The sequence below is a fragment of the Microtus oregoni genome, unplaced genomic scaffold (genome assembly GCF_018167655.1).
Source record: "Microtus oregoni isolate MIOR12 unplaced genomic scaffold, Mior012 000104F_ref0000108, whole genome shotgun sequence".
NCBI classification, from domain to species: Eukaryota; Metazoa; Chordata; class Mammalia; order Rodentia; family Cricetidae; genus Microtus; species Microtus oregoni.
The window spans coordinates 1194174-1219904 of NW_024544718.1; the positions used below are offsets into that span (position 1 = coordinate 1194174).

Sequence of the window (25731 nt, forward strand, 5' to 3'; positions counted from 1 at the left end):
TGTCAAAAGATATGTCCTAAATCCTGGACCTGTGGTTTTATCTTATTTCCAAAAGCATTTTTGGTAGACATGACTAAGTTAAGGATCTTGGGATGAAGTGATCTGTCTGGGTTATCTTAGTAAATAATCCAATAACAAGTGTCCCCATGAAAGAAAAGCGGGGAGCTATTTGATTTTATCATCATAGTATCTGAGTATTGTTACCTTTATAGTATATTTAAGTTATAAGCCACCTGGAGAAGATAGCAGCACTTCAAGACCTTTCCTTCATTTCTGGGGACAGGCTTAGTGCATTTGGGGCTGTGCACAGGATAGTTGTAGGATATCGCTACATTCTGGGTGGAATTATGCCTCTTTATACTGTCTTTGAAGGTTAAAACAGGTTTAAGGAGATGTGTATTAGTGCCAACTTAATAAGAGATGGTCTTTTAATGTTTAATTTTGTATATTAATTTGAATGTACCAAGTAGTATACAGATGCTTGATCCAACATTATTCTGGGAGGTGGATATGTGGTGTCTATAATCCTAGCACTCAAGAGACTGAGCTGAAGGATCAAGAGTTCAAATACAACCTGGGTCCATAGAAATATCTTGTCTTAAAAATCCTCATTATTTCCTCTGGGCTCTGCTCCAGTATTTCTTGATCTCAGACACCTAAGGTTTGTGTTCCCAGGGATTGCTTTCATTTCCTTAACCTTTGTTGGAGTGCCCATATCTTTCTCGCTTGTTTTCTCCTCTGCCACATGAGCTGGGAGATCTCAATCAGTCCTCCAAACATTAAGCATGTTCTTTTCCACTGACTTTGCCCCTAGAAATAGGCTTCTTGTCTCCATGATCTGGAGCTTGTCTTCATCATCTGGAGCTCGTCTCCATCGTCTGGAGTTCATCTTTATCATCTGGAGCTTGTCTCCACCATCTGGAGCTCGCCTCCACCATCTGGAGCTCGCCTCCACCATCTGGAGCTCGCCTCCACCATCTGGAGCTCGCCTCCACCATCTGGAGCTCGCCTCCACCATCTGGAGCTCGCCTCCACCATCTGGAGCTCGTCTCCACCATCTGGAGCTCGCCTCCATCATCTGGAGCTCATCTCCATCATCTGGAGCTCGTCTCCATCATTCTGCAGCTGCATCTCCTGGAAAGTCTTCATGGTCTTTTTGGACAGGAACAGTACAGAAAATAAAAAAAAGACATAGTGTGTTCATCATGAAATGAAGAGCAAGAAATCAATGAGACAGTGGAGACAATTAGTGAAGAGGTTTAAGGACAAAAATAAAGTCAAGTTAGCGATAAACTCTAGTATGATTTTCCGCATCTATGCAAACATCAATTCAGCAAATAATGGTATCTGTGTATAAGGAAAGAAAACATAAGCTTTCTTCACTGTCTTCAAAAGTCCACATGGAGATCATGAGGGGTTGCTGGGAATCTCAGAGTAGCAGTGAATTAAAGTTTGGGGAGCAGGAGGCCAAAGGCACGAGCCCCTCCATCAGAGTATAATAAAGCTCCGAAGTTCACTGACAGAAGAAAACAGACTAACGGTAACCACACCACCAAACCCAAATGATTATCCTGTAAATTTCTATGCGAGGGATTTTGGATTATATTATAATCCAGTTTTTTCTATGTATGAGTGTTCACACGTGTGTCTGTTCGCCATATGCATGCCATGTGCTTGCGGAGGCCAGAAGAGGGCATTGGATCCCCTGGATCTGATGTTACATACAGATGACCATAGCCAACATGTTGGTCTGGTAACCCAATACTGATCCTTTGTGAGAGCAGCAGGAGCTCTTAACCCTTGCGCTCCAACATTAACATTTAAGTGGGTGTAATGAGTAAAGCAGATTGCCCTTCCTAAAGTGGATGAGATTTATCCAATCACTAGAAGGTCTGCTGAGGAGAACAAAGGGCTGCCTGGTCGTTGCCTAGGTAACAGCATCTTCCCGGCGGTCTTCAGTGGGAACACTGGCTCTTTCTGGTTCAGAACTCAAACTGAGATGTTAGCTTTGCAGATTTTGATGGGTTCTTTGTTTCATGACTTCCATTGACTTTATTGTAAGATTAAAAACAATTCCCCACAATCCACTGGCCACTCACTTCCCGAATCCTTTCCCACCTATTCTTGAATGTTCATCCTTGGTTGAGCTCCCAAACCTCAGCTGGAAGGGTGTGTGTGTGTGTGTGTGTGTGCGTGCGTGCGTGCGTGTGTGTGTCCAGAAGAGGCATCACTTACCTGGGACTGGAGCTACAGTTATGAGCCACCATGTGGGCGCCGGAGTCTATCCCAGATCTTTTGCAAGAGCAGCCATTGTCTCTAACCACTGGGCAATCTCTCCAGCCCTACAATGTGGCTCATAATAGGCAGGAGGAGAAACGATCCCAATGTTCATGAAGTGAGAAAGGGGTAAACTTGCATCCTTGGTCCATGCAGTAATAGATCACATAGAAATATCATTCAACATGGATGAACCTCTAAAATAAATCCAACATAGAAAGCCACCAAAGCGCACACGATGTGTGCATTTATATGACATGTTCAGGATAGGCAGATCTACTGAGGAGGAGAAGAGTAGTCTCCAGTTGGACTGAGGAAGGAGGATGGGATGGGTAGTGGCTGAAAACAGATATAGGTTTACCAAGGTGGTAGTGAAACCTTTTGAAATTAGTCTATGGTGATATTTACCAAGCGATCCAAGTGCATTAAGGTGCACAGAGCTAGGTACTGCTGATTGGTCGACTGGCTGATTTTCATGGTGTTGGGAGAGAAGCCCTGGGCTTTAACATGGCAGGCAAGCAGTCTGCTGGGGAGGTGTGGCCTCACCCCCCGGCTCTGGATGGACACTTTAAAGAAGCAGCTTTTCTGGCATACACATTCGCCCTCTGTCAAGCTGTCAAGAAATAAGGGCAAACCTGAAAATCAGTGACATGGTCAAAGTAACGTAGACTCCAAACCCCAGTTTCAATAAAAGTGAAGAGCAGGAATGAGATATAAATGGTGAGCAAATATTTGAAGTGCTCAAAACCAGCCAAGAAGGCCTAACCTTTCTATGGCATTCAGGATAAATGCTTTTCACGCATCATTCAGCTTCCGCGATGACCTACTCCCTCACGACGAGGCCTGGGTGACAGCCCTCCCTGTCCAAGCCTTGATGAGCCGAGTAGGGTGACATATGCTCCCACAGTGCCCACCTGGGCCCCACGGACTCCAGCGGTCCGATTTCATCAGGGCGTGGAAGAGTGTGCGGGGAAGGCTTGCTGACCTTAATGCCCGTTGTGTAGGCGCTAGCTGTGTTTCTCCCGGAGGTTCCGATACGTGCAGGCAGCAGCAGCAGGCCCATCTCCTCTAATGAGTGAGTACCTGGAGTGTCGATTTTCCGAGTGGCAGGCAAGCGTCGTCAGTCTGAGCAATCAGCCAGGCTGGAAGAGAGCCTGTCAGTCGCTGGTGGAAGTTGAGTTGCTAAGGATGGCCTGTCCCTTCCGAAAGTGTCACCAGCGGGCCCTGGGAGGCCCTGGGGGATACAGCCAAGATTCTCTACAGTAATCAGTGTGTTCCTCCCCAAATAAAGCAGAAAGAGGAGGGATCACAGTTTACCAAGTCCTGGGCCTTAATGCCCGACTGTGGCCAAGTCAGTGGGGAGGCAGGAAAAAAGAGGGAGGGTGGCGCCCACCTTGGCCCCTCATAGTTGGCTCAAGCCAAAGCAGGCACTCTTCTGGACAACTGAGCTCCTGAAGGGACCCTCATGGAGGGGCTTTGTTGGGCCACAGTGACCTATCTCAGCGTCCTCCAGGGTTATCAAGCTGCTTACAAATAAAATGTCTCAAGCAAGGCCGGACGAGAGTAAACTTCGGGGCCCTGGAGACATGGCTGAACGAGTGTTAAGAACACTTGTTGCTCTTGCAGAAGTCCTGGATTTTGTTCCTAACACTCATGTGGTGGCTTGCATCATGCCGAATTCCAGCTCTAGGGAACCTAATGCCCTCTTCTGACCTTGGTGGGTACCTGGCACACATGTCTTCCACGGAAATACTTACAGTCAAAACACCCATATGCATAAAATAGAGATTGAAAAAGAATCCAGGGCCAATTGGTGGGGGCCTCTTTTGTACGGTGCTTGTTGGCTTGAGAATGTTAGCTAACAGCATAGCATCAAGGAGGGAAAGACACACAACTCTCTCTCTCTCTCTCTCTCTCTCTCTCTCTCTCTCTCTCTCTCTGCACCTCACATAGCTTAGACTAGCCTCAAAGTCATTATGTGGCTGGGGATGACCTTGAACCTGTGACTGCTGTGATTACTAGCCTGTATTAGCAAATTTGGTTCTCATCTCTCTTGTTAGGTTTCAGGCTTCAGAATATGCTTAGGCTCCCATGGAAGGGCCAACAGTGTTTGTGAACTGGACCGACCCATGCTGATCCCTAGAAGACTGAACAAACTTCTCATGGAATCACTTTCCTTGGCCCTGGAGTCTAGACATTTCCCTGGGTCCGCTGACTGGAGGGGTCTTTGGCTGGACCACAGACAGCGTCCTTGTTTGGCAGATCAGGGAGACGGAGCAACTCAGCCTATATTGATCCATCAGCCAATTGATCAAACTGGAGCAGAGTCGCCTTGGGGAGGGGAGATAGAAGGATGTTAACACAGCAAGGCTTTCCGTGTGCTGAGCTCCACACAAGACTCACTGCGGACCACATCAGCTGTGCTGTTAGGAACTGACTTGGGGTCATCCTCCTCTCCCTTTCAAGGATAAAGAAAGTATCTGTCGCATAGAAGATGGCGGTGCCTGTACCTAAGAGCCAGAAAGACCTGGGTCAAACCTCGGGTTCTGACACAAGAACCCTTGGACGAGAGATGCTGTTTAAGTTGTTTGGCTTCTGAGAGCCCTGAATTCCTTGTGTGTATATAAAATCCATTCTGTTTGAGTCCCTGGAGCATAACAGGTGCTCAGTAAATTATAGCTTTCACGCTCGGAGCCGCCATCATCTCTATTGGCAATTAGTGTCCCTGTGTGTCCGCCCTTGTACTTAGACTTGGCACGCCGGATAAAGGAGAAACAGTCAGAGGATTCTGTTTCAGGTTAGTGTTTAATGGGACAGGTAAGATGCACATTAATTGCCTGAGTCCAAAAATGGCAATTTGAGACAGTGCTGTGAGTCAGGACTAGCGTCTTCTAAGAAGGCTACCCAGAAGTGAATGCTTAAGACTTGGTAACTTAATTTTCCATCTTAGGACGGAGGTTAGCCTTCACCCAGCCAGCACTGCAAATTGGCAGACTCCTGAGCTGTTGTTTGAATTGTTGGGCATCAGGCTGGGTGAGCTTTGAGAGTGCAATTTTTAAACTGGCCACTGGAGGGAGACAGAGTTTGAAGAATAGGGAAGCTGCTGGGGCAAGGGAAGTATTTCCTCAAGGACTTTGTCTCCTTGATTTCATGACCTGTCAAAAAACCTACTTTTCTTACCTTTGATACCCACCTCTTCCCTCGTTCCCTCTCCTGTCTTTGTAATTCTGATACCTTCAGTCACTCTCCTTTCATGGGCTTCTAATCTTTCTACCTTCACACCGCTCACCTAGGACAAATCCCTGGAAGAAAGTTCACACGCCCTTGTCACCAGGCAGAGGCTGTCATATGCTTTGCTCTGTGTCCTGAAGAAGGGCTGTGAATGACCAGCCAGGCCTTGAAAGCGTGAGTGGGAAGTGTGAGTGTCAGCGTTCTGTGGGGAAGCCCCTAGGCGGTGTGTTCATTGGGATCAGCACCTCAGCCTCACCTACCTCAGAGGCAGCTTCGGGGAGGTAGAGACCTGGGTGTGGGGATGTAGCGGGGAGTCTAAAGGTCTCAAAAGAAATTGGGCTCTTGTGGGAAGTAGGTGGAGGTGGGAATGGGCTATAAACCCCACCAGGGCTAAGTCGTGCACAGGGAATGGAGGTTTCAGGGTCAGCCATGTTGTCATCTGAACTGATTGAAGAACAGCAGGAGGGCCTTGGGCCTAAGTGCCGCATATCTGCCAGGAGTTATCTGGCAAGGTGGATTTGGGCTCTTATCTGTCCAAGGAAGTCCCTTAAAACTCGTGACCTGTCTCCCACAGGCCTGGGGTTATCAGTGAAGAAACCCCAGAATCTGACCCTTTAGCCTGTTTGCTAAGGTATGAGGCAAGAAGCGAGTGCACAGGCTTATGCGGGCTTAGCTCTTCCAGGCAGCTGCCGCCCCTCAGACTGTTCCATTGCTTGCTCAACCTGGCTTGTTCCTCCACAGAAGCTTGGCTCCGTAAACACGGAGACTGCTGGGTCCGCTGTTTTCTTTGGTCTGGGCAAAGGTGCTGTTCCTCCAGACACCATTGCCCTCCCCCTCTAAGATAGGAAGCCAGGCTTGGGTCAGTGACAAGTAGGGACAGCTGCTGTTCCCTTCCCCTGAATTCCTGAGCCCTAGACAGTGATGAATGGCCTTACCCCTCCTTATACATTCCCCAGGTAACCAGAGTGAGGGAGCGACAGGTGGCCTGGGCCACAGTGCTCCAGGCTCCCCCCACACCTGGGCCACCTCTTCTTGCACCAGAGAGCAGGCAGGACAGAGGACCTTGTAAAAGAAGCTGAGACCAGCTTGGCGAAACACAAGAGGGCTGAGATGCCAGGGGTAATGTCTCAAAGAAACCCTGACCCCTAGCTGCAGGCCAGAGCCTCACCCAGCTGCTAGGCACTGGCTCTCCTATGCCCTTTCTATGCCCTTTCCACGTTCTTTTGGGTCTAAGGCAGACCATTTGCCTAAATGGGACTTGAAGACTTGGGTCAGGTTACTAGGACTAAGGGATGTGACTGGGTGGGACAGAGAGACACAGGAGGGCGAGGGACCAGACCTGGTGGGGGCTCTTCTTCCTGGTGTCATCCCCATTAGTGGCCTGACCAGAGCCAGGCTGTCAACTGACAGATCAAGGTGACCTCAGTGCAAACACCCATAAACCAGGCACACAGCAGGGGTGGGGACAGAGAAGGGCTAGGGGTAAAGAATGGTCGAACCTTTGGCCCCTGGGATCACCCTGACAGTCCCCGGCCCCTGTTGTGAAACGTACTTCCCCAGCAAGTTGCCCAGGACAGGCTCTGGGTGGTCTAGTTCTAGGGTCCTGGAACAGATGGTAGAGAAAGAAGAGGGGGGTGGCTCGGAGAGTCACATGGACAAGCCAGGAAATCCCCTGGAGGAGGGAAGTTAGCTTGGGCCCAGTCTGGAGATGAGCTGCCCTCAGCTAGGAGGCAAATGGAGGTGGTCGTAAGCAGGACTAGGGCTGAGCTGCTTGAGGACTCAAGATGGCGGAGCAGAGGACAGGATGCAGCCACACTGAACTCGGGGCCTCGGGCTTTCTGTTTCAAACGGGAAGGCGCAATGTCAGGGATGTGGCAAGACTAAAGTGAGGTGTTGTGGCACCAGGTGACAGCAGTCACCTGCTCTTTCTGGCTTGGGGCTCTTCTTTGCCTGGGGGGCACGGGCGTGTACAATGGTAGGAGGGTACAGGCAGATGCAGCGTATTTTGAGGGGACAGACAAGAAGCCCAGGGGTGCCAGAGTTGCCTGCTGAGATCAGAGGGTGGCCAGACTCACTGGGTTCGCCAATTGGCATGGCATCTAGAGTCAGGAAACTTGCCCCTTGCCCCTTCAGTTGCTTTTCCAGCTGTTGCCTCTGGCTGGTCCTGGTGGCTCCTCTAAACGCCACTCCCCAGCCCAGAGCCCTGGGGTGGTGACAGAGAGCTGTGATTAGAGACTCATTTGTCCAGGTGGCCTGCCTTCTGTCCTTTCTGGAGGGGTGGCCTGGGGTAACTAGCTCTGGGCAGGGAGAAAGGTCAAGGACAAGATCTGCAGCCAGAGGAAGGCACCTTTGCACCGACAAGTGAGAGATGAAGGACTAGACTCTAGGTGCCGGAAGGGCAGGCCCTTGCCCCGCCAGCTGCAGCCCAGGAGTTTGGATGGGAACGTGAATGTGTGTAAGACTAGAGGGGAACTGGAAAATATGCACGTGGCACACAAAGCATGTGTGGACTGGAGCAAAGGTGTGTCACTAGGGATAAGCGCGTCTCCATGGGAGGCTCTGTGGAAGAAGGAAGTTTCCATTGAGTAAGCCCCCTGGTAGGGCAGGGGAGACGCTAACCAAACCTTGTCTGCACATTATCTCATTTAATAAAATTCCTCCAGGCCAAGAACAGTAACAAGCCCCCAGATGTGAGGTGCTTTGCCCAAGGGGATAGAACTGAAAGTTAGCCCCTCCCTTCCCTCCTATGGGCGTGAGCAGCTGGGACCAGAAGGCGCAGCTCCATGGTGTGTGTGGGAGGAGCATGCGCACATGCCGTCCAGTGCCTGAGGCTTCCTGCTGCTACCATATGTTTCCTTACATACCTGGGCCTGGAGCCCCACAATGCTTGGCACTTCCGTGGACAAGGCTTGCTCAGCTCACTAGCCTGGCCCGTACTTAGGAAACACAAGTGGTCTTGAATCCTGGTGTGCACGTGTTTATGCTGACATGGTGACCGGGGAGCTGTGGGCTCTGGCAGTCTGGTGACTGGAAGGGCTTGGATAAGAGAATAGCATTCCCCCACGGATCCTCTAGGGCTCACGGAGGGAATAATTGTTTCCCTCAGTCAGGGACCTGGATCACTACAAACTGAGGTCCTGCCAGGGTCTGGCAGGGGTGGGAACTTTCAGTGGCCAGCTCTGGCCGAGGCAGAGAGTAGGTCTGGCCATGGCCCTGAAGTCCCTGAGGCTAGCGTGGGCAGGCTGAGGCAGAAAGGCCATGTTATGACCAGAGCTGGGCAGTGTGTGGAGCAGGTCAGGACCTAAGAATCCAATCCTCGTTTCCTCCACTGTCCCCTCCTCCCGAATTAGAGGTCAGCACACTCAGAAGCTACTGGCTTCCCAGGTTTCCCAAGTCCGGGAGCAAAAATCACAACCATGCAGCTCCCACTTAATTTGGGGCTGTTGTCTGGAGAGGCACAGGACATGGCAGCCATGGAGAGGAAGATTCTGGGGCCAACCTGGGCTTAGCACTAATGATCCTGTCTGAGAAGAACTTTAGCTTGGGGACAAAATCAATGGCCTTCCCCAGGCCTGGTGACCTTCTGAGACCTGTGAGTGAGGAGCCGTGGTCTGAAGGCAGCTGCTGTCCAGGCCCCCATCCAGCCTGTGACTGTCAATGAACCGAGAGAGCAAGCAAGCGCAGAGGGCCACAGTGTGTCCATCTGGGCTGTGCAGAGAATGGCCAGGAGATGTCCTTGTCCATGGGAGTGCCAAAGTACACGAGACTGGGGATAGAGACATCAGAAACCGAAGCCTCTTCCCCCAGGGAAGAGTCACTTCTTCAACCCTGAGCCTTAGTTTCCCTCGGAAGTAAAAACAGGGACAGCAGAACTGACCTCAAAGGGTGGGGAAAGCAAACGGCCTGACGTCGGTGGTTCCTGCCGCAAGCCGCTGGCTGCCTTTTAGATTCATGCTTGGTTCCTCTTGATGGCGTGGATCTCAGGTGGGCTGCTGGCGTGTCTTGGGTGGACTGCTGGCGTGTCTCGGGTGGACTGCTGGCGTGTCTTTTCACCTTTCTCATCTCTCTTTGTTCCGCTTACATCCCAGTGCAGGGTCCAGTTGGGAACACAGAGAACCTAGACTACGGACCCAGAGCCACCGGGTGGGGCAAAGTCTCCATCTCCAAAGGTAGGAGGGACTCAGCCTCTTCCCTTCTACCCTGCCCGACATAGATGACCACATTGCAACTACAGAGGTGGTGCTTGGAGACTCGTAGCTCCACTCCCATCAGGGGAAATGGTGGACATGGAACTCATATAAATGGCAGAGCACTTTTAAAGAAAGGCGCTCAATCAATTATCTCCATAGAAAAGCCGCAAGAAGGAAGAAGAATTCAATTCTTGATAGAGCCCTTGCCTAGTAAGTCTGAGGCCCTAAGTTAGAGCCCGGATTCATTAAAAAGAGAAAGAAAAGTGGAGAGGAAGAGTCAGGTAAGGAGGGGATAGAGGAGCATGAATAGGAAGTCATTCTATCCTTGGCAACCCCCAAAAACCAAGTCCCAAATCCAGATCTTTCCCCTAGATCTTTCCAATCTTTCCTACACCGAGTGGCGCCTCTCGCTAAAGCCACGCCTGTCCCTGTTTGTGTGCTCAAATTCAAGTGCCAGGCTTGCAGGGCAAGCTCTGGGTCTGGCCTCGGCTTGTCCCGGGAGCCTGCAAGTCTACAGAAGGCCAGCAGGGGGAGACATTGGCACGTGGGTACGTCCGCTGGGACCTGAGGAAGGCGAGTAGGTCAAACCGGGAGGGGGGGGGTCTGAGCTATGGGATTGAGCCAAATTATAAGCAAAGAGACAAGGAGGGGCGGAGAGAATGGGCCAGGGCTGGGAGACAAAGCCCCAGATGGTGAGGCCGAGGCCGGGAAAGGCTGGAGTCCGGAATCTCAGGGCCCAGATGCCCGCTTATGCTTTTTCAAAGGGCTTCTGCTCTGCTCCTTTTCCTCTCTACCCTCGAGCTTTCTGTATAGTCCTGACCTTTTGTCCCTATTCGCCTACCCCAGGCCCTTTCGTGTGCCTTCAGACAAGACTGACTAAATCTGTGTACCCGGGTTGGGGGATAGGGAGTGTTCTCACAGGGCTCACTGTCAAAGATGAGATTCTTAAAGGCTTGGTCTCTAGATGCAAATAAACTCCCGTTGCCCTTTGGACACAGTACTTTTTCCTAGTCTCCAGCACCCAGAGCTGACACTTTTGTTGTGGTCAGTGAAAGGAAGGAGTGCATTTCGAGGGTGGAAAGAGGTCTCAGCAGAGTGTGGGTACTGGCAGGAACAGACAGACTGATTTGGCCACAGAAGTGGGAACAGTGGGATTCTGCGGCTGGTACGCGAGTATGTGTATGCATAGGTGGGGGGGGGGTGTGCGTAGGCGCGCGCGTGAAAAAGAATGCAAGAACTATGCTTTCTGGAGATACTTGGGACAGGGCTTGTCTGGTCTAGGTCAGTGGGCCGGATGGTGACCAGGTGTGCGTAAAAGAGAGCAGGCCAGCAGCTTTTGAAAAGCGCCAGCTTCCCAAGAACGCCCTGGGAACCAGACTAAGCGGGGCACTAGCATAACCGCAAGAGCCGCACGTTGAGATTAATGCCATCGAGAGCGCAGCGTCCTTAAGAGCTCCCCGAAGCCCCGCCCCTTCCTGCTCTGTGGGCGTGGTATGGGGCAAGGACCCCGTCACGGAGCTTTCTATTGGTTCGAAGGAGCAGGGTTGGCCTTGTGCTCGCCTGAGCAGGGGTGTAGAAAGCTCAGCGGCAGCGGAGGGAGTCTAAGCGCGATGGACAGCAGTGGGGGGTGTGTGAGATTCGCACTGGCTGCAGACACTCGGGCTCAATCGCCGGGGATTAAGGACTTGGCGACCGGGCTGCCGGGCTACCCGGCCGAGGCTTCAGAGGTGCAAATTGGTGGGACTGGTTTGCTCAGCAGGGTCGTGCTAGTCTTTTAAGTACACTGAGAGGGGCCGGTGCTAAAGTAGAAGCTGTCGTGGGACGCGCGGCGCGGAGTCCCACTGTGGCCCGGAGGAACGGAGTCCGTGCTAGGGGGACTCACTCCGTCGGGAGCCTCGGGACCGAGCTTGGGTTATTGGGAGATATCCCCCCTCTTCTTCCCCGAGGCGACAATCCCAGGACCATCGAGGCATCGGGGCAACCACTGAGCGCTCTGCGGGGAGACCCCGTCGGGGAAAGGACTCGAGGTCTCAAACAGTCTGGGGGAGCCAAGCGGAATCCGGCGGGATCACTCGGGGGCGGCGAGCCCCCGTCGCGCCTCGTGCGGCGGAGAGGCCAGGGGAGAGAGTCCGCGGAGGCCGCAGCTCATGTCCGTGTTGGGGACGTCTGCCCAGTGAGTCCTCCTGGCCAGCCGGGCGCAGGAGAGCGACCCCGAGGCCGGCGGGAGGGGAGTACTTCAAGGCCGGCGGCTGCGGAGGATGGGCGCCTGAGTGGCTCCGAGCGCTGCGCGGCACGGGCAGGCGAGGCGAGCTTTACTGAGGAGGCGCCAGGGGATCCTGAAGTGCATCCTGCCCCCGGGAAAATGGCCCGGCCTGGGCAGCGTTGGCTCAGCAAGTGGCTTGTGGCGATGGTCATGCTAACGCTGTGCCGGCTGGCCACGCCGCTGGCCAAGAACCTGGAGCCCGTGTCCTGGAGCTCTCTTAACCCTAAGTGAGTAACTTATCGGCTCTGGTCCCTGAGGGTGGGAGGCACTCCTTCGGGGTGAGGTCGTGCACCCCCAAGTGCGTGGGGGGGTATCCATAGGCCGTCCGGCGCCCTGTTTTATGTCTGGCCTTTCCTAATGTTTTCTTGCGGGCAGTCGGGGCAGGGTGCAGAAGGGTGGGGTGGGAGCACTTGACTGTGTTGTGACCCTTCGGTTTGGCCCTAGCTTCCTCAAGTCCCAGATCGAGTCGCGATGATCACACCAGGCAGATTAGGATGTCTGGGCGCTCGAGAGCGCACCAGAGAGCTGGGTGGGGGCGAGTAAGCAGCCCACTCCGGGGCCCCTGGGAACGTGGTGGTTTTCACTCACAGCCACTCCAGGGGTGAGATCGACCTGAACGAGGGATCAGGCCAGAACATAGGTTCCTCTTTTGCTTAGGTGTCAGGGCGGCTCTGGACCTAGCGCCCCGAGCGAGTGGTAGCATCTGTATCGCTTCTCTGGCTTCTCCCATTTTCATTTGTCTTTCTTCCCTGTTTGTCTCCCCGTCTTTCTCTTTGCCGTCTCTTCTTGCAGTACCCCCCCCCCCTCCTCCATTTCTCTTTGCCGGGGAGGTAGAAAGGCGGGCGCTGCTTCCTGGCTCACAAAGGCGGCGGGTGGAGAAGGGCGGAGTGGAAGAGGGTTTGTTTGAGGAGGGGGCTCCATCCTGTGCCCGTCGGGGGTCCAATTGAACCAGGCAGCAGAGCTTCTTCGAGAGCCAGCCAGGGCTGAGAATGGTAGTGGAGCCAGCGAGGGAGGTGGGTGGGGAACGTGATTCCTGTCCAGGCAGGTTCTAGTCACCCCCCCCCTCAAGATTGGAGAGCCTTGCTTAGATTTCTCCAGTGGTGGGGGGGGAGTGATATAAAGAAGGGCCTTTTCTTTCTTCTCCTTCCCCTTCCTAACTCTGCCCCCTCCCATCTCTAAACAACACACACCTTTCAGGGCGGTGGCTCAGTGGTTTCTGGGCTGTTGTGACCTCTGGACCCTTTCTCTTTTGGCATCTAGGACTCAGATTGGAACTCAGGGTCATAATTGCTCTGCCCGTTTTCTGGAAGTCCAGGGAGTGTGTGGACGACACAGTTAGTGGAAAACTGGGGGGAGGGGGGTGACTGTTCCTTCCATGTTCCCATATTTCTGTTTCTGGAATTTCCTCCTGTCCACTCTTGTGGGCTCCCTGCTAACTTCCTAGGTTCTCGCCTGCCTTTGCCTTTTGAATCCCAGGGATGGTGTATCTCTCACCCCAAAAGTGAGAGAAGAGGGCTTCTTGTTTTCTCTTTGGTTAAGATAGGGTCCCATTACCCGTTGGTGGCTAAAGGGGGGTCAGGGTGAAGGATTTTGCCTCCTTACAAGGAAAGGGACTGGCAAGGATTTCTACCTTACTTAGAAGCCACTTTGGTTACTGTGCCTTAACTGCTGGGACTCAAATGGTTTTGGGGACCCCTCTAGGCTATTAAGCCCATGGGGAGAGCTTGTAAAGTGCCCAGTTCTTTTCTGTAAGGGTGGAGGCTGGAAATGCTCCTTAGCGAGGAGAATTGCAATCCCCCTAGGGTAGCCCATCCTAGGGGCTCATGGGAGTGACCTAATTGCTCTCTTGGGTTGAGATACCCTGCAACTCCACAGCTGGAGAGGTGCCCTCCTGCAGAGTTGGGGCTGCTGGGAGAAACAAGATCTACAGAGCATCCCTCTTTATGTGTTCTCTGCCTTTAGAGCTCCAGAGCAGTTAACCAGCTAGAGAAGGTTGTGTCCCCTCTGCTCTCATCCTGTCCAGCTCAAGCTGAGGCCAGGCTTCCTGGGGTGGGGAATGGGACTGACTTTGGACTCAGTAGAACCTGCCTGGATTGTGTCCTGTAATGAACAGTTTCTGGGAACAGTTTTGGACTGATCTGGTGGTGCCCCCCCCCTCCGTTTCATCTAGGCTCAGGGGTCTGGAATGCAGTCTGTATCCGCGTTTGTTGGCACCAGGTGCAGGGCAGGAGGACAGGACCCAGGCACTGCCCTGGGCTCGGGGGGCCTGCCTGTGCCACCGCACCCAACCCCTGGGCTGCCACAGCTTTTCTCATAAACGCTGTCTGTCCTTCTGCTTTCTTGGGTCCTGCCTGAGTTCGCCCTCTCAGGCCGGCATTGTTGCCCTCTCCACCCCGTGAGAGTGGAGCTCACCTCCCTCTCCAGCTAGGCTCGCCTGCTCTCCCTCTTTCTCACACTCCCTCTCACTCTTAGTCACTCTCTGCCTCTTTTTCTCAAGTCCTTTTGTTTCTCGCACATGCCCGTGCTTTCCCTCGCAGGCTCATTTTCTCTTATCCCTCCCCTCTTCCTCTCCTAGCTTTTTGGTCCCTCTCCTCAGCCCTGTCAGGAGCTGGCACCCCTCCCTCTAAATATCTCGCAGTGCCTATAAACCCTGCTTAATTGCTTCCTCTTTGAGAAAAAAAAAATCAAAATAAAGAAGTGATAGGGTCTGCTTCTAGGTTGCAGGGCACATGCAGCCCTGGCCCTGGGGAGCTGCAAGAGCCCGCTGAAGGCTCCCAGCCTATCTGTCTCTTGAACTGCTGCTAGGGACTGTCAGGGTAGTGGTCCCTAGGTGATGGGAGCTTCTGCCACCTGGGTCCCTCCTGGCAGATGTGCCCCAAGAGTAAAGGGTGAGAAGATGGGTTTGATTCCACTGGGGTTTGGTGAAAACTGGAGCAAGTATGTTCGTGGCCTGGGGGCATGGCCTAAAAGGTCTCAGGGAAGCCACCTCCCCCAGCTGCTTCCCCTCGGGAACTTGGGGCAGCCGGTAAGCCTCACACTTGAGTCCTCCGCCAAGTCCATCTGCTGCAGTTCAGTCTTTTGGTCCCATTCTGACCCTGTACTGCCCCCCCACTCAGGTCCCCCCACATCCAAGGACTGGGAATGTGTTTGAGATCACATTACAAACCTTCCCACAATGGGGGTGGGGTAGGGAGCTCAGTTTGGCATCCAGGACCCTTGACTCCATCCAGCATGGGTGGGGCAGCTGCAGACCCCAACTCCTGCTTGCTTTCTCCAAGCTAAAGTGGTGGCCCCAGCCCCCTCACAGCTGTTCCAGCTCGTAGTCCTGGGGAGGCCAGCCCAAGGGACTCCTTTCCAGAGTTTCTCGGAATAGTCAGGTATTCTAGTTTATGTCTGATTGGCCACAGGTGAGAGGCCTGGGAACCCAGCAGTTCCTAAGACTTCCTGTCTCCTGACCCCACCCAGGGAAGCTAGGCAAGGGCCTATGAGGAAGCTGGGGTGAGACCTTAGTTGGGGGTTCCCTTTCTTCTCTTGGGCTCTTGGGGCTCTCCGTTGCCTTACCAGCTCGGGTGCATGGGGATGGCTGGGCCCTGGGCACTGCTGGATCAGTGCAGCACTTTTCTGGGGTTAGGGCTATGTATGGGGTCAGTGGGCCAACCAGAAGGCTGCTGGTTGCCATGGGAATACCAGGTTTGAGGGCTAGCGCTAGCTCACTCTGTGGTTAAAAGGGGATCTGAAGTGGAGGCTGCGCGCCAGCAGCATTTTAAGACTGTGAAAGACCCTTCTCCCTAGGATGTTTCTGTGGTGGTGGTTTGGGGTCAGGGTGCCAGCAAGCCAGAGGTGGGAGCATTTTCACCTTGCTTCTTCTGAACGCTACTGTGGTTGGCATGCTAAGTAATAGGCAGGTAGTACCTTGCTTCTTACAATGTACTCTCACATATGATCTCATCGGGTGCTCCCAACAGCCCTGGGAAGTCGGCCTTGGCCCCATTTTCCAGAGAAGGAGGCATATGCCCAGGAAGGGGAACTGACTTGTTGAATCGGGGAGAGCTGTGCCGAGTGCCATTCTTTCCAGGCTGGCCTGCTGCAGGGAATAGGAATTCAAATCAGGGTTGGAAAGAGACCTCTACTGCCCCTGGGCTCTCCCCTCTCACCTCCCAGGCGGGCCTGCATCTGCTCTGTGTATAACTCAGGCCCTGCCTCTTGTAGGGTAAGTAGTGTTCCAGCCTCTTCATTTACCTTCCCTAGGCTTAGCTCTGAGGGCACCCTGCACAGGTGACCTAGCCCAACTCACCAACCAGCACGCTGCCCCTCCCAGCTCTGAGTAGTTCCTTTGGTTTCTCTCTGGGCCAGGAATCTCTTCCTCTTAGGAACTCTGGGAGGTGAGGCGGGGAGCGGGGAAAACATGGCAGGGGGAAGACTAAACCCCAGTGGACCAGCTTTGATCAGGTGGGACAAAGAGGCGGGCATAGTTCATGTAGGTGGGGAGAGTGACTTCCTCCAGGACTCTCTGGCTTGCCTGCCTCCGACAGAGTTGTGTGTGTGCCAGGGCCCAGCTGCTGTTCCTGCCCACCCACGCCTGGGCGGGCACTGCTGGGACACGCCAGGCCTGCTCCTGCTGCCTCGGGGGCTGGGTGGAGCAGGGGGAGTGAAAGAGGAGCCTTTAATTTGGGGGCTCCCCACCCTAGCTGGGATGAGAGCAGACTTGAGTTCTGGCTTGGGGTCTGTCCCTCATCAGTATTACTATCCTGGGGTGAGAACAGGCCTAGTAGTGGTGGGGTTACCAAACTAAAATTGTGGCGGGAGTCTCCTACCGCATTTAGACTTGCAGGACTGAGAACTGGCCTCCCACTGAAACCTCTCTGGGAGAGCCCAAGCAAGAGGTTGAGGGAAGAAAGACAGGCCTGGTGGGGCAAGAATAGCTTTCTAGGCAGAAGGGTCCCAGCTGCGAGCTCGTCCCCTGTAGTATAGGTGACAGACAGGAAGGTAGAGACGAGTGCATCTGAGCTGAAGGCTATTAGTGAGGGCTGTTAGTGTCTCATCATTTCAGGGCCTCGGAGGCTACTGTCCCCAGAGCCCGTGGGATTTTCATAGCTCGGGATTTGCGTAGTTTTCAGCGGCATTTCCAATCAGATCGGATGAGGGAGAGACTTGGGCTAGGGAGAGGGCAGTCGCAGGACTGGAGCTGAAGTAGTTCCAACTGCCTTCCTAAAGTCCTTTTACTCCCTGGGGTGGCTCCCTGGGGTCCCAGGGCTATCAGAGGCTAGGCAGGGAAGGCCTCGGGTTGCCATGGTGACCTGCTTTAGGTTTCCTGCAGGGCCATGTCAATCCCCTTATTTTTTAGAAAAGGGCTTTGTCTGGGGGTGGCCCCAGGCAGGAAAGCTTGGCTTGATGATGGGGGGGGGGACAGTCCTTTCTGAAAGGTGGTACCTAAAGAGTTTACGTTAGGGGCCTGTTCCTTTTCCTCTTTTCCCACTCGGTGAGAAAGGGGGAAGATAGGTAGGGTGTCCCTATAAAGTATCACAAACACTGCCTGGCTCTGGGCTTCACTTTCATTGGCTATTCACTCAACCCTTGTTGTGATCCCATGTCTTGGACTTCTCATGGGCCTAAGTGAAATTTGTCCAGTTAGAGGAAGATGCTAAGAAAGTGTGGGATGGGGTCAGGGATTCAGGCCTCATTAGATTCCTCTCCCTTCCACACTTTAGGAGAAGGTGAGTTTTCTTCTGCCGGCTGCTATGTAAATGAGCTGATGAATATTTATGAAGTCTGTTCACTGAGGTTGGAGACACTCTGAGGGGTGTTGGGGGCAATAGTCCTTTCTTCTTCCCCTCCCCCCACCAAGCAGACATCTGTTTCCTCAATGTGTCTGGGTTCAAAGTAGAACCCCAAGTAGCTAAAAAGCCCTGCCGAATGCTGGGGCTCTGGAGTCTGGGTGGGTAGCTGTGAAAGAGTGTATTAGAGAGGACACATTTCTCTGGTGAGAAAGCTGCGGCCCAGTGGTTAGGAAGTGAGCTGGCCTCCGTGTCATCTGCGTAGCTACACTTCCATGTCGTGCTGCAGTGCAGCTGTATAAGGATCAGACACCGTTGAGTCCTGTTAGAGCCCTAGGGATTTCAGCAACATTCCTGAATGGGAACATCTCTCTGATCGTTTATTTCTTCATATTAAGAGTCTAGGCTGGGTCTCTAGGGTTCCTTTGAGCTCTGAAATGTTAAAAATGGTCTGTTCTTGCCACCCGGGGAGAACCAGAGGAAAGCAAAAAATGCCTTGAGAAGTAGAGGCTTTGGTGAAACTTGTGGGCTTCGTACGGCACATGGATGATGGGGTGTTCCATCTCAAATGTTTCCTTGGGCCTCCATGTCCTGTTTGCTTACTCTCTGTCCGCCGAAGAACTGGAGAGGTAGAGACCAAAGGATGAAGTGTCCCATTCTGGCACTGACCCTCCTGTACATCAAGATGGAACCTCTTAGCTTTGTAGAACATCACAGGACATGGAGGGTTTGGTTTATTTTTTCCATCTACTTCAGCCACTTAGTCAAATCCCCTCCCTGCCTAGTGAGGTGTCAGGACAAGGGCACATGTTTGACAATGTGAGGACATCTGCCCAGAGCTCAGTACACTTGTCTTCGCTGTGTCCAATCGGAACCGCATTGTAGGAACCTGTGAACTGGGGTTCTGCACCAACACCCCAACGACACTCTTCTTTGTATGCATCCCTTTCAGCCTCCATTGTCCTTTCTGTTAGGGTGTCTGTCACCGAGGGGATGAAGCCCACACTGCTTGCCATGGCCCTTGAGGAATTTCTTCCAGCCCTAGATAACTATTTCACTTCTTTTGATGCTCTCCACTCTTTCCTGTGCAGGCTGAGTGAGTCATCAGCAGGCCTGGGTTTTGTCTCAGCCATTGCTGTCCACTGTTGCTATGCACTGACGTCTTATCATTTACCTAGTGCCCACCTTCTTCCTGATCTTTGTATGAAACCATCTCAGAGCATTGCAGTGTTATGGTCAGATGGGATGTCTCTTGATGCCTCCCACCCTGGGTATGTGAAGCACCATCTTCACATGTAACCTGCAGATAGCCTAGAGCTGTCTATGGCTAGAGTGTAGGCTGTTTACTTTTTGGAACCAAACCAGATAATCAAGTCCATGAGAGTCAAGGTGTATCTTCTCTTCCTAGATCTTGCCCGAGAAACCACAGAACTTAATGTTGGTATCTGATCTCCTGCTTCTTGGCGGACTATTTCAGAGATGGATTCAATGTTATTGAGTACCTACTGCATTCTAGGTTCTCAGCCACCCCCAGTCCTAGGAGTGAGGGGCCCTCATTTATAAGTGAAGCAAGTTCAAAGAGACTGTGCAGCTCACCCAAGACTATGGAGCTACTAAGCGCCTAGCTTTGGAATTTGGTTCCAACATGTGTTCTTTCTCTTTGTTCCCGGCTTCTGCCTGAACAAGCTGAGAAATGGCCAACAGAGCTTCATTTCTTTACTGTGCTTTCCAGATAGACAGTGAAGCCTGGTCCAAGGCATTTAGTCATCTCCTCTTGGGATCTGTAGTAGCTGCAGTGTGGAAGGAAGAGGTTAGATGACAGGTATGTAGGCGATCCTGTCTTCTACCTGCTGTCCTTGGTAGAAGTACCCTTCTTTTTTTTACTTCCCTTAGTCATGTTGAGTGAGAAACTGGTCAAGTTTGGGGATTTAGGCTCTTGGGATGGGGGTGCATCATCAGAATGATATGATAGAGCTGCTCCTAACCAGAGATGGTGGCCATCAGATCCTGGCTTCATTGCTTGTTCCTATCTCCCCATCATGCCCAAGATTAGTAAGATGTGGTAGTGGGGGGGAGGTCCCAGGCAGGTTGAGCTCCTCTAGCCTTTGGCTGGGAGCTGCGGGGGTGGTGGCTAAGACATGTGTGGGCTTGCTCTCTCTCTCTTTCCCCCTGCCTCCCCCCTGCCTACCCCCTGCCGTGTGTGTGTGTGTGTGTGTGTGTGTGTGTGTGTGTGTAAATAGTAGTAGTGGCCTTTGAAGGAATGTGAGTGTGTTGGGAAGTATGGGGAACAGGGAACCACCTCCAGGGAGCCTGGGCCTGACACATTGGTACCTGTCCCATTTGGCCACGTCAGCCCCCCTGCGGAAATGCCCCATTAGGACAAAGGGCTCCCCTAGCCAGGCATTGCCCCACCCTGCAAAGCACTGAAAGCCTGGCAGCCTTGCCTATGGGCCACCCCTTCCACACCCTGCTGGCAGTGTGGTTCTTTCTCCCCACCCCCACCCCCAGCCTAAGGATAGAGGAAGAACAGAAGGCTGATTTGATATCTCTACCCAGTAAGACTGGTCTGGCCTTCATTTTCATAACCCCTGGTTTTGGGGGTAGCCAGAGATCCCAACCTTGAGGTTGACCATTTTCTTTCTTTTGGGCAGGTTCCTAAGTGGGAAGGGCTTGGTGATCTACCCGAAGATTGGAGACAAACTGGACATCATCTGCCCCCGAGCAGAAGCAGGGCGGCCCTACGAGTACTACAAGCTGTACCTGGTGCGGCCAGAGCAGGCAGCTGCTTGCAGCACTGTGCTTGATCCCAATGTACTGGTCACTTGCAACAAGCCACAGCAGGAAATTCGCTTTACCATTAAGTTCCAGGAGTTCAGCCCCAACTACATGGGCCTGGAGTTCAAAAAGTTTCACGATTACTACATTACGTGTAAGTCCCTACCCACCTGTCGCTCTGTCTCTCACTAGGCTTTGCTCTGCCTTCCTGCTGCCCCCTTGCCTATGGGGTAGTAGTGGCAGCTTCTGAGTGGGACAGGGATGCCACATGCGTATGTTTACAACGCTGCCTGATCTGATCCCCTTTGAAGACACTAGCATGCCCTCCTGGAAGCCTGGCCTCGGAATTCTAGCCCCAACAGTCAGCACACGGCAGCTCGCCTCAGCTCCAGGGCAAGCATGAAAAAGACTTCTATCCGTGTTGCTCTTTCTTTCTTGGGAATGGTAGAGCTGGCAGAATCCTTTGAGGTCAGCCAGCTGTTCTGCCTTTGTGGGGGGGTGGCGCTAGGGCCCCAAGAGGTGAATAGGGTTGAGGATGTAGCTCAGTGGTAATATGTGACTAGCATGTCACATGACTAGCATGTGACTCAGTCTTTAGCCAGTGCCCTCCTCCTCTGACCCCACAAAGAGGTACATTGACACCTTGCCTCATATCATACAAGGAATTGATGGGATAAGATGGAGGCTCTAGCCTGCTCTCCTCACACTTACCTAGGATTCCTTCCTAACTAGGAAAAAATCCTGCTAGCGCTACCAGTTCCATTTATTTTGGTCTGGGCATCATCTCTCAATGAGAAGGCACATCTTAGTATTGCCCCCAGAATCTAGGCCTGCCCACAAGGAGTGATGACCTTAGCAGAGGGGCTCATGGGCCTAGCAAGACTGAGTTACTTCCTATTAGGAAGGAAGTAGAAGGGTTTGGGTGAAGTAGGTAAGAGCTGTTTGCCATGATCCACTCCCAGTGGCTGTTTTTGGCTCTCTGGCTCTCTCCTGATGATCCTGTCAAAAAAGGGGGAAAAACAAGATACACTGAAAACTCCAGTTTCTCATTTCTCTGGTCTTTTCCTGCAGCAACATCCAATGGCAGCCTGGAAGGGCTGGAGAACCGGGAGGGAGATGTGTGCCGTACACGCACCATGAAGATCGTTATTGAGGTTGGGCAAGGTGAGTGCCCAGTTAGGCCTTTGGTATTGGCAGCTGGTTGGGGCATGTTGAGTAGTGGGGAAGTGGTCGGGCTAGAGGAGCAGAGGTCTAATATTCAGGTTGATCTTAACCCCCCGAGGTACCTGAGGGCATCCATGCCGGCAGTCCTCCTCATATACCTTCTCCACCCACAGATCCAAATGCCGTGACACCGGAGCAGCTGACTACCAGTCGGCCAAGCAAGGAGTCAGACAACACTGTCAAGACAGCCACGCAGGCCCCTGGTCGGGGATCCCACGGTGACTCTGATGGCAAGCATGGTAAGCATATATAGGTACTCTGCAGAGGGCATTGCTTGTGCACCCTCTCGGTCTCGTGTGTGAAGTTCCTGCTGCCCTCCCCCTCCCCGAGACTTGCCGTCTATCTCTGGTCAATATGGGTGGCACAGGGACGCAGAGAGTTTCTTCAGCTCCAGCATTGTTTGCAGCCCTTCTGTTGACTGCATCATCTTCTGCTGGCTGACAACTTATTCCCTTCCCTTTCCTCAGAGACTGTGAACCAGGAAGAGAAGAGTGGCCCAGGTGCAAGTGGCGGTGGCAGCGGAGACTCCGACAGCTTCTTTAACTCCAAGGTAGCGCTGTTTGCAGCTGTGGGCGCTGGCTGTGTCATCTTCCTGCTCATCATCATCTTCCTGACAGTCCTACTCCTGAAGCTCCGCAAGCGCCATCGCAAGCATACCCAGCAGCGGGCGGCTGCCCTCTCGCTCAGTACCCTAGCCAGCCCCAAGGGGGGTAGTGGTACAGCAGGCACTGAGCCCAGCGACATCATCATCCCCTTACAGACTACAGAGAACAACTACTGCCCCCACTATGAGAAGGTGAGTGGGGACTACGGGCATCCTGTCTACATCGTCCAGGAGATGCCATCTCAGAGCCCGGCGAACATCTACTACAAGGTCTGAAGGCCCGGCGTGGCCTCAGGCTCCACAGGACACATGGCCTGGACTGGCCTCTCTTTTCTCCTTCATGCCCCTCCCCTTGCCAGCTGTGCCCACCTTTGTATTTAGTTTTGTAGTTTCTTGGCTTTTATAATCCCCCAGTTTTCCTGCCCTCTGGGCTTCGGAGGGGGGTGCTTGTGCCCCTAATCCCCATGCTCTTGTGCCTTCCCCCTCTGGCCAGGCCTCTGGGCTCTGTGGGGGCGCCCTTTCTTGGAGGGCAGGGTTGGACACTGATGGACTGCAGGCAGGGAGGCAGCCCCCTGGCCCTGCCCCCTCCTCATCCCCTTTCCCCATTCCCAGGACTGCTTGTCCACTATCGTCACTGTTTTAATGCTTTTGTGTTCATTTGTTTTAGCTGTCAACTCATTTTCATCTGTTTTTTGAAAAAAAATGGAAAAATGTGCAAGGCAGCTCCTGCCTAGGTCTCTGAGCCTGGCCTGACCCAGCAGAAGAGGGCCTGGGGCAGGATGTGGCCAGTCAGGAGGCATAGGGTGGCAATTCTTTTATAGACTCCTCAGTATTTCAGGGGAGTGGGGGAGGGCACGCCAGGGCTAGTTCTGCCTGTAAGGGAAGAGGGGAGAGCCGCTGGGCTAGGTGTCCCACCCTCCTTTTCTGACCCTCATAATACAATGCTGTTCCTAGCAGTGGGGTAGTGACTACCACCCTTCTACCAAAAAAAAAATCCCTTCCTTGTGGGATTCTTGGGCATCTCCTGCCTCCTTCACTCTCACGGTATTTAATGTCTTAATTGGCTGTTGCCTGGGGAACAGGAGAGCTGCTGCAGGCTGATGACCTCATGGGGGGTGGAGGGAGGTGAGGTGCCCAGGTGGCTATTTGCCCTGCAGAGCTGGGAGTTTCCCCCCACCACCCTCTTCTCTCCTCACCTTTGGCATCTTTGGTTCTGTGGGGAAACAGAGGTCCAAGGTGGAGGAGATCTAAGCGGGTGTAAGGCCACGTGGCTTGCTCCTTCTCTGGGCTGTAGTACGAGTAAGCACACACACACACCCCACTCACTCAGTTTGGCTCCCACCGACCCCCCTAGTTTTGAGCTGGGGCCTGGAAAGAGGAAGAGGCTGCTTGGGGCTGGGCCAGCCTGCAGTGCACTTTGACCCCAGCTCCTTGCCAGCCTGGCTGCTAACAGACTGCCACTCAAGCGCACCTTGCAGGCACTCCCAGGGCTGCCATGGAAGGAGCTGGGCCTTATACCACCCACCTCCACACTGCCTCCTGGCCAGCTTCCCACCCCAGTGCCAGGTGGGAGAGGGAGCAAAACAGCCAGCCCCTTCCAGGTGGCAGTCGGAAGGGATTTTTGTTTTTGTTTCTGTTGCCATTTGTGTAAATACTAGTCTTTTTGGAAGAAATAATGTAAAGATGTTTTGTATAAACTCTGAATTATTTTCTTGTTGCTTTTTTCTTAGAAAAAAAATGAGAACTAAAAAAAAATTAACCACATGGAGAAATGAGTGTGAACTAGTGTCATACTGTCAGGGAATGAGGTGTGATAGTGTGTCTGTACATTTGCCTGCACTTGCGTGCGAGAGATCGCCTTTGCTGAACCGCAGGCAGGGCAGCTGGCTGTCCTGAGAAGCTAGCTGCTTCAATCACCCATGCTATCCCTGCCACTTTCCACCTCCTGAGTGTCTCTGCCTCCTTGTTCCACTGTCGTGGTGCCTGAGTTCATCCATCCATCCTGTCTATCCTGTCACCTCTGTGGCACAGGCCATAGGCACCTGCCCAGTCTGGCACCAGGCTCCGCCAGAAAGGGTTGATGGGGAGGGGGTGTTTCCATGGGGAACCTGGGTGTGTCTGCAGGTACTGCCATCAGCTGGTTGGGAATAAATGTGGAACCTGCTGGCAGGCCCAGCCCTGTCCTGCCCCAGGATGCCTGGAGCTGGAGAGAAACAGCATGAGAAGATGGCCCACTGGGCACTAGGGTGACTTCAGACTGCCCATTCTGCCTCTCAGGCAGAACCCTCCTCCTTTTCCTGCATTCACAATGGAGCCAAACCAGAGGCTCCACCATGGTATACTTGATGGCTTCTGGCTGGAAGTGAAGGCCCCGAAGCTAGAGCAACCCTGAGTGCTCGGGCTCCCTTCTACAGGCCAATGAGGAACCAACTTGTTCAGGTCAGAGTGTAGTGAGGGCCCTAAAGAGGGTTTGGCTCCATCCTATGGCAGGAGGTGCAGACTGGCAGGGCCCAGAGCATCCTGCAGGCCCAAATCAAGGGATTGCCTCTGGCAGTGGCTAAGACAGATATCAGGGGAGGAGGACAAGTGAGATCCCACCAGCTAAAAATGGGTAAGAAGGTGATAGAGAAGAGGAGGAGGAAGGAAGAGGAGGGTGAGGAAGGGATGCAGAGCAGGAAGCCTAGGGGAGCAGGCACTAAACAGACCCAGCTCACGGAGAAGTGGGGAACGTACAGAAAAGGGAGAGGAGAGAAAAGAGGCTGGGCTAGAATAGGGCTGGGCCAGCCTGGGGTGCTGCTGGAGCCAGCTGGGCAGAGTCTGTTTCTTTGGTTTCTCATTAACCAAAGGAAGTGCTTGGATCAGATCAGGCCTCTGCTATTTGAGTGCTTGCCCAGAGTGGGGCCCAGCTTGGGCCGAGGGTCTCTGTCCAGGACTAGCTCTGGACAGATTAGCATCTGACTGACCTCAGGTCGGGTTGAGCCTTACCTATACTTCCCCAATAAAGTGCGCTTTAGTGGTCCCCTAATCTGCTTTTGCCTCAGTCATGTTGGGGTGGGGCGGGGCGGGGGTGGTGGTGGTGGAGACTACAGTCCTGGAGTAAGATGTGGGGATATAAAGAAAAATTTAGTAGAAGACCAAGCGAAGTCTGGGCAGTCTACCCAATCCCAGGAAGCTTGTTTCCTGCTATGCATGCTGTAGCTCGTACTCCTTAGTACACCATATGGCATAGTGGGCTCCACCAGGATCCCACCTGGTACTTTTGTCAAATCGCTCACATAGTCCATCTCTCTTGAGCTGCAGAGATGCTCTGTGAAGGTGGCAGGGAGGGAAATGATTTGCCTCGTATTTTCCAGAGGGAACTGAAAGCCTTCAAGGTGCTTGTAACTCCCCCAG

The 25731-nt window shown here is 53.1% G+C and overlaps 1 protein-coding gene across 2 annotated transcripts; it reads left to right on the forward strand.

Moving 5' to 3' along the window:
• The first annotated feature begins 11673 nt into the window (after positions 1 to 11673).
• On the forward strand, positions 11674 to 22614 carry LOC121443308 (ephrin-B1-like). 2 transcript variants are annotated; one of them, XM_041645016.1, is made up of 5 exons: positions 11674 to 12188; positions 20387 to 20664; positions 21582 to 21674; positions 21848 to 21973; positions 22202 to 22614. In XM_041645016.1, the coding sequence occupies exons 1-5, from the start codon at positions 12061 to 12063 to the stop codon at positions 22612 to 22614; spliced, it is 1038 nt and encodes a 345-aa protein (XP_041500950.1). In that variant the 5' UTR covers positions 11674 to 12060. The 2 variants fall into 2 exon arrangements, with proteins under 2 accessions (XP_041500950.1, XP_041500948.1); XM_041645014.1 differs by lacking the exon at positions 21848 to 21973 and having other exon boundaries at positions 22220 to 22614.
• Positions 22615 to 25731: the final 3117 nt, after the last annotated feature.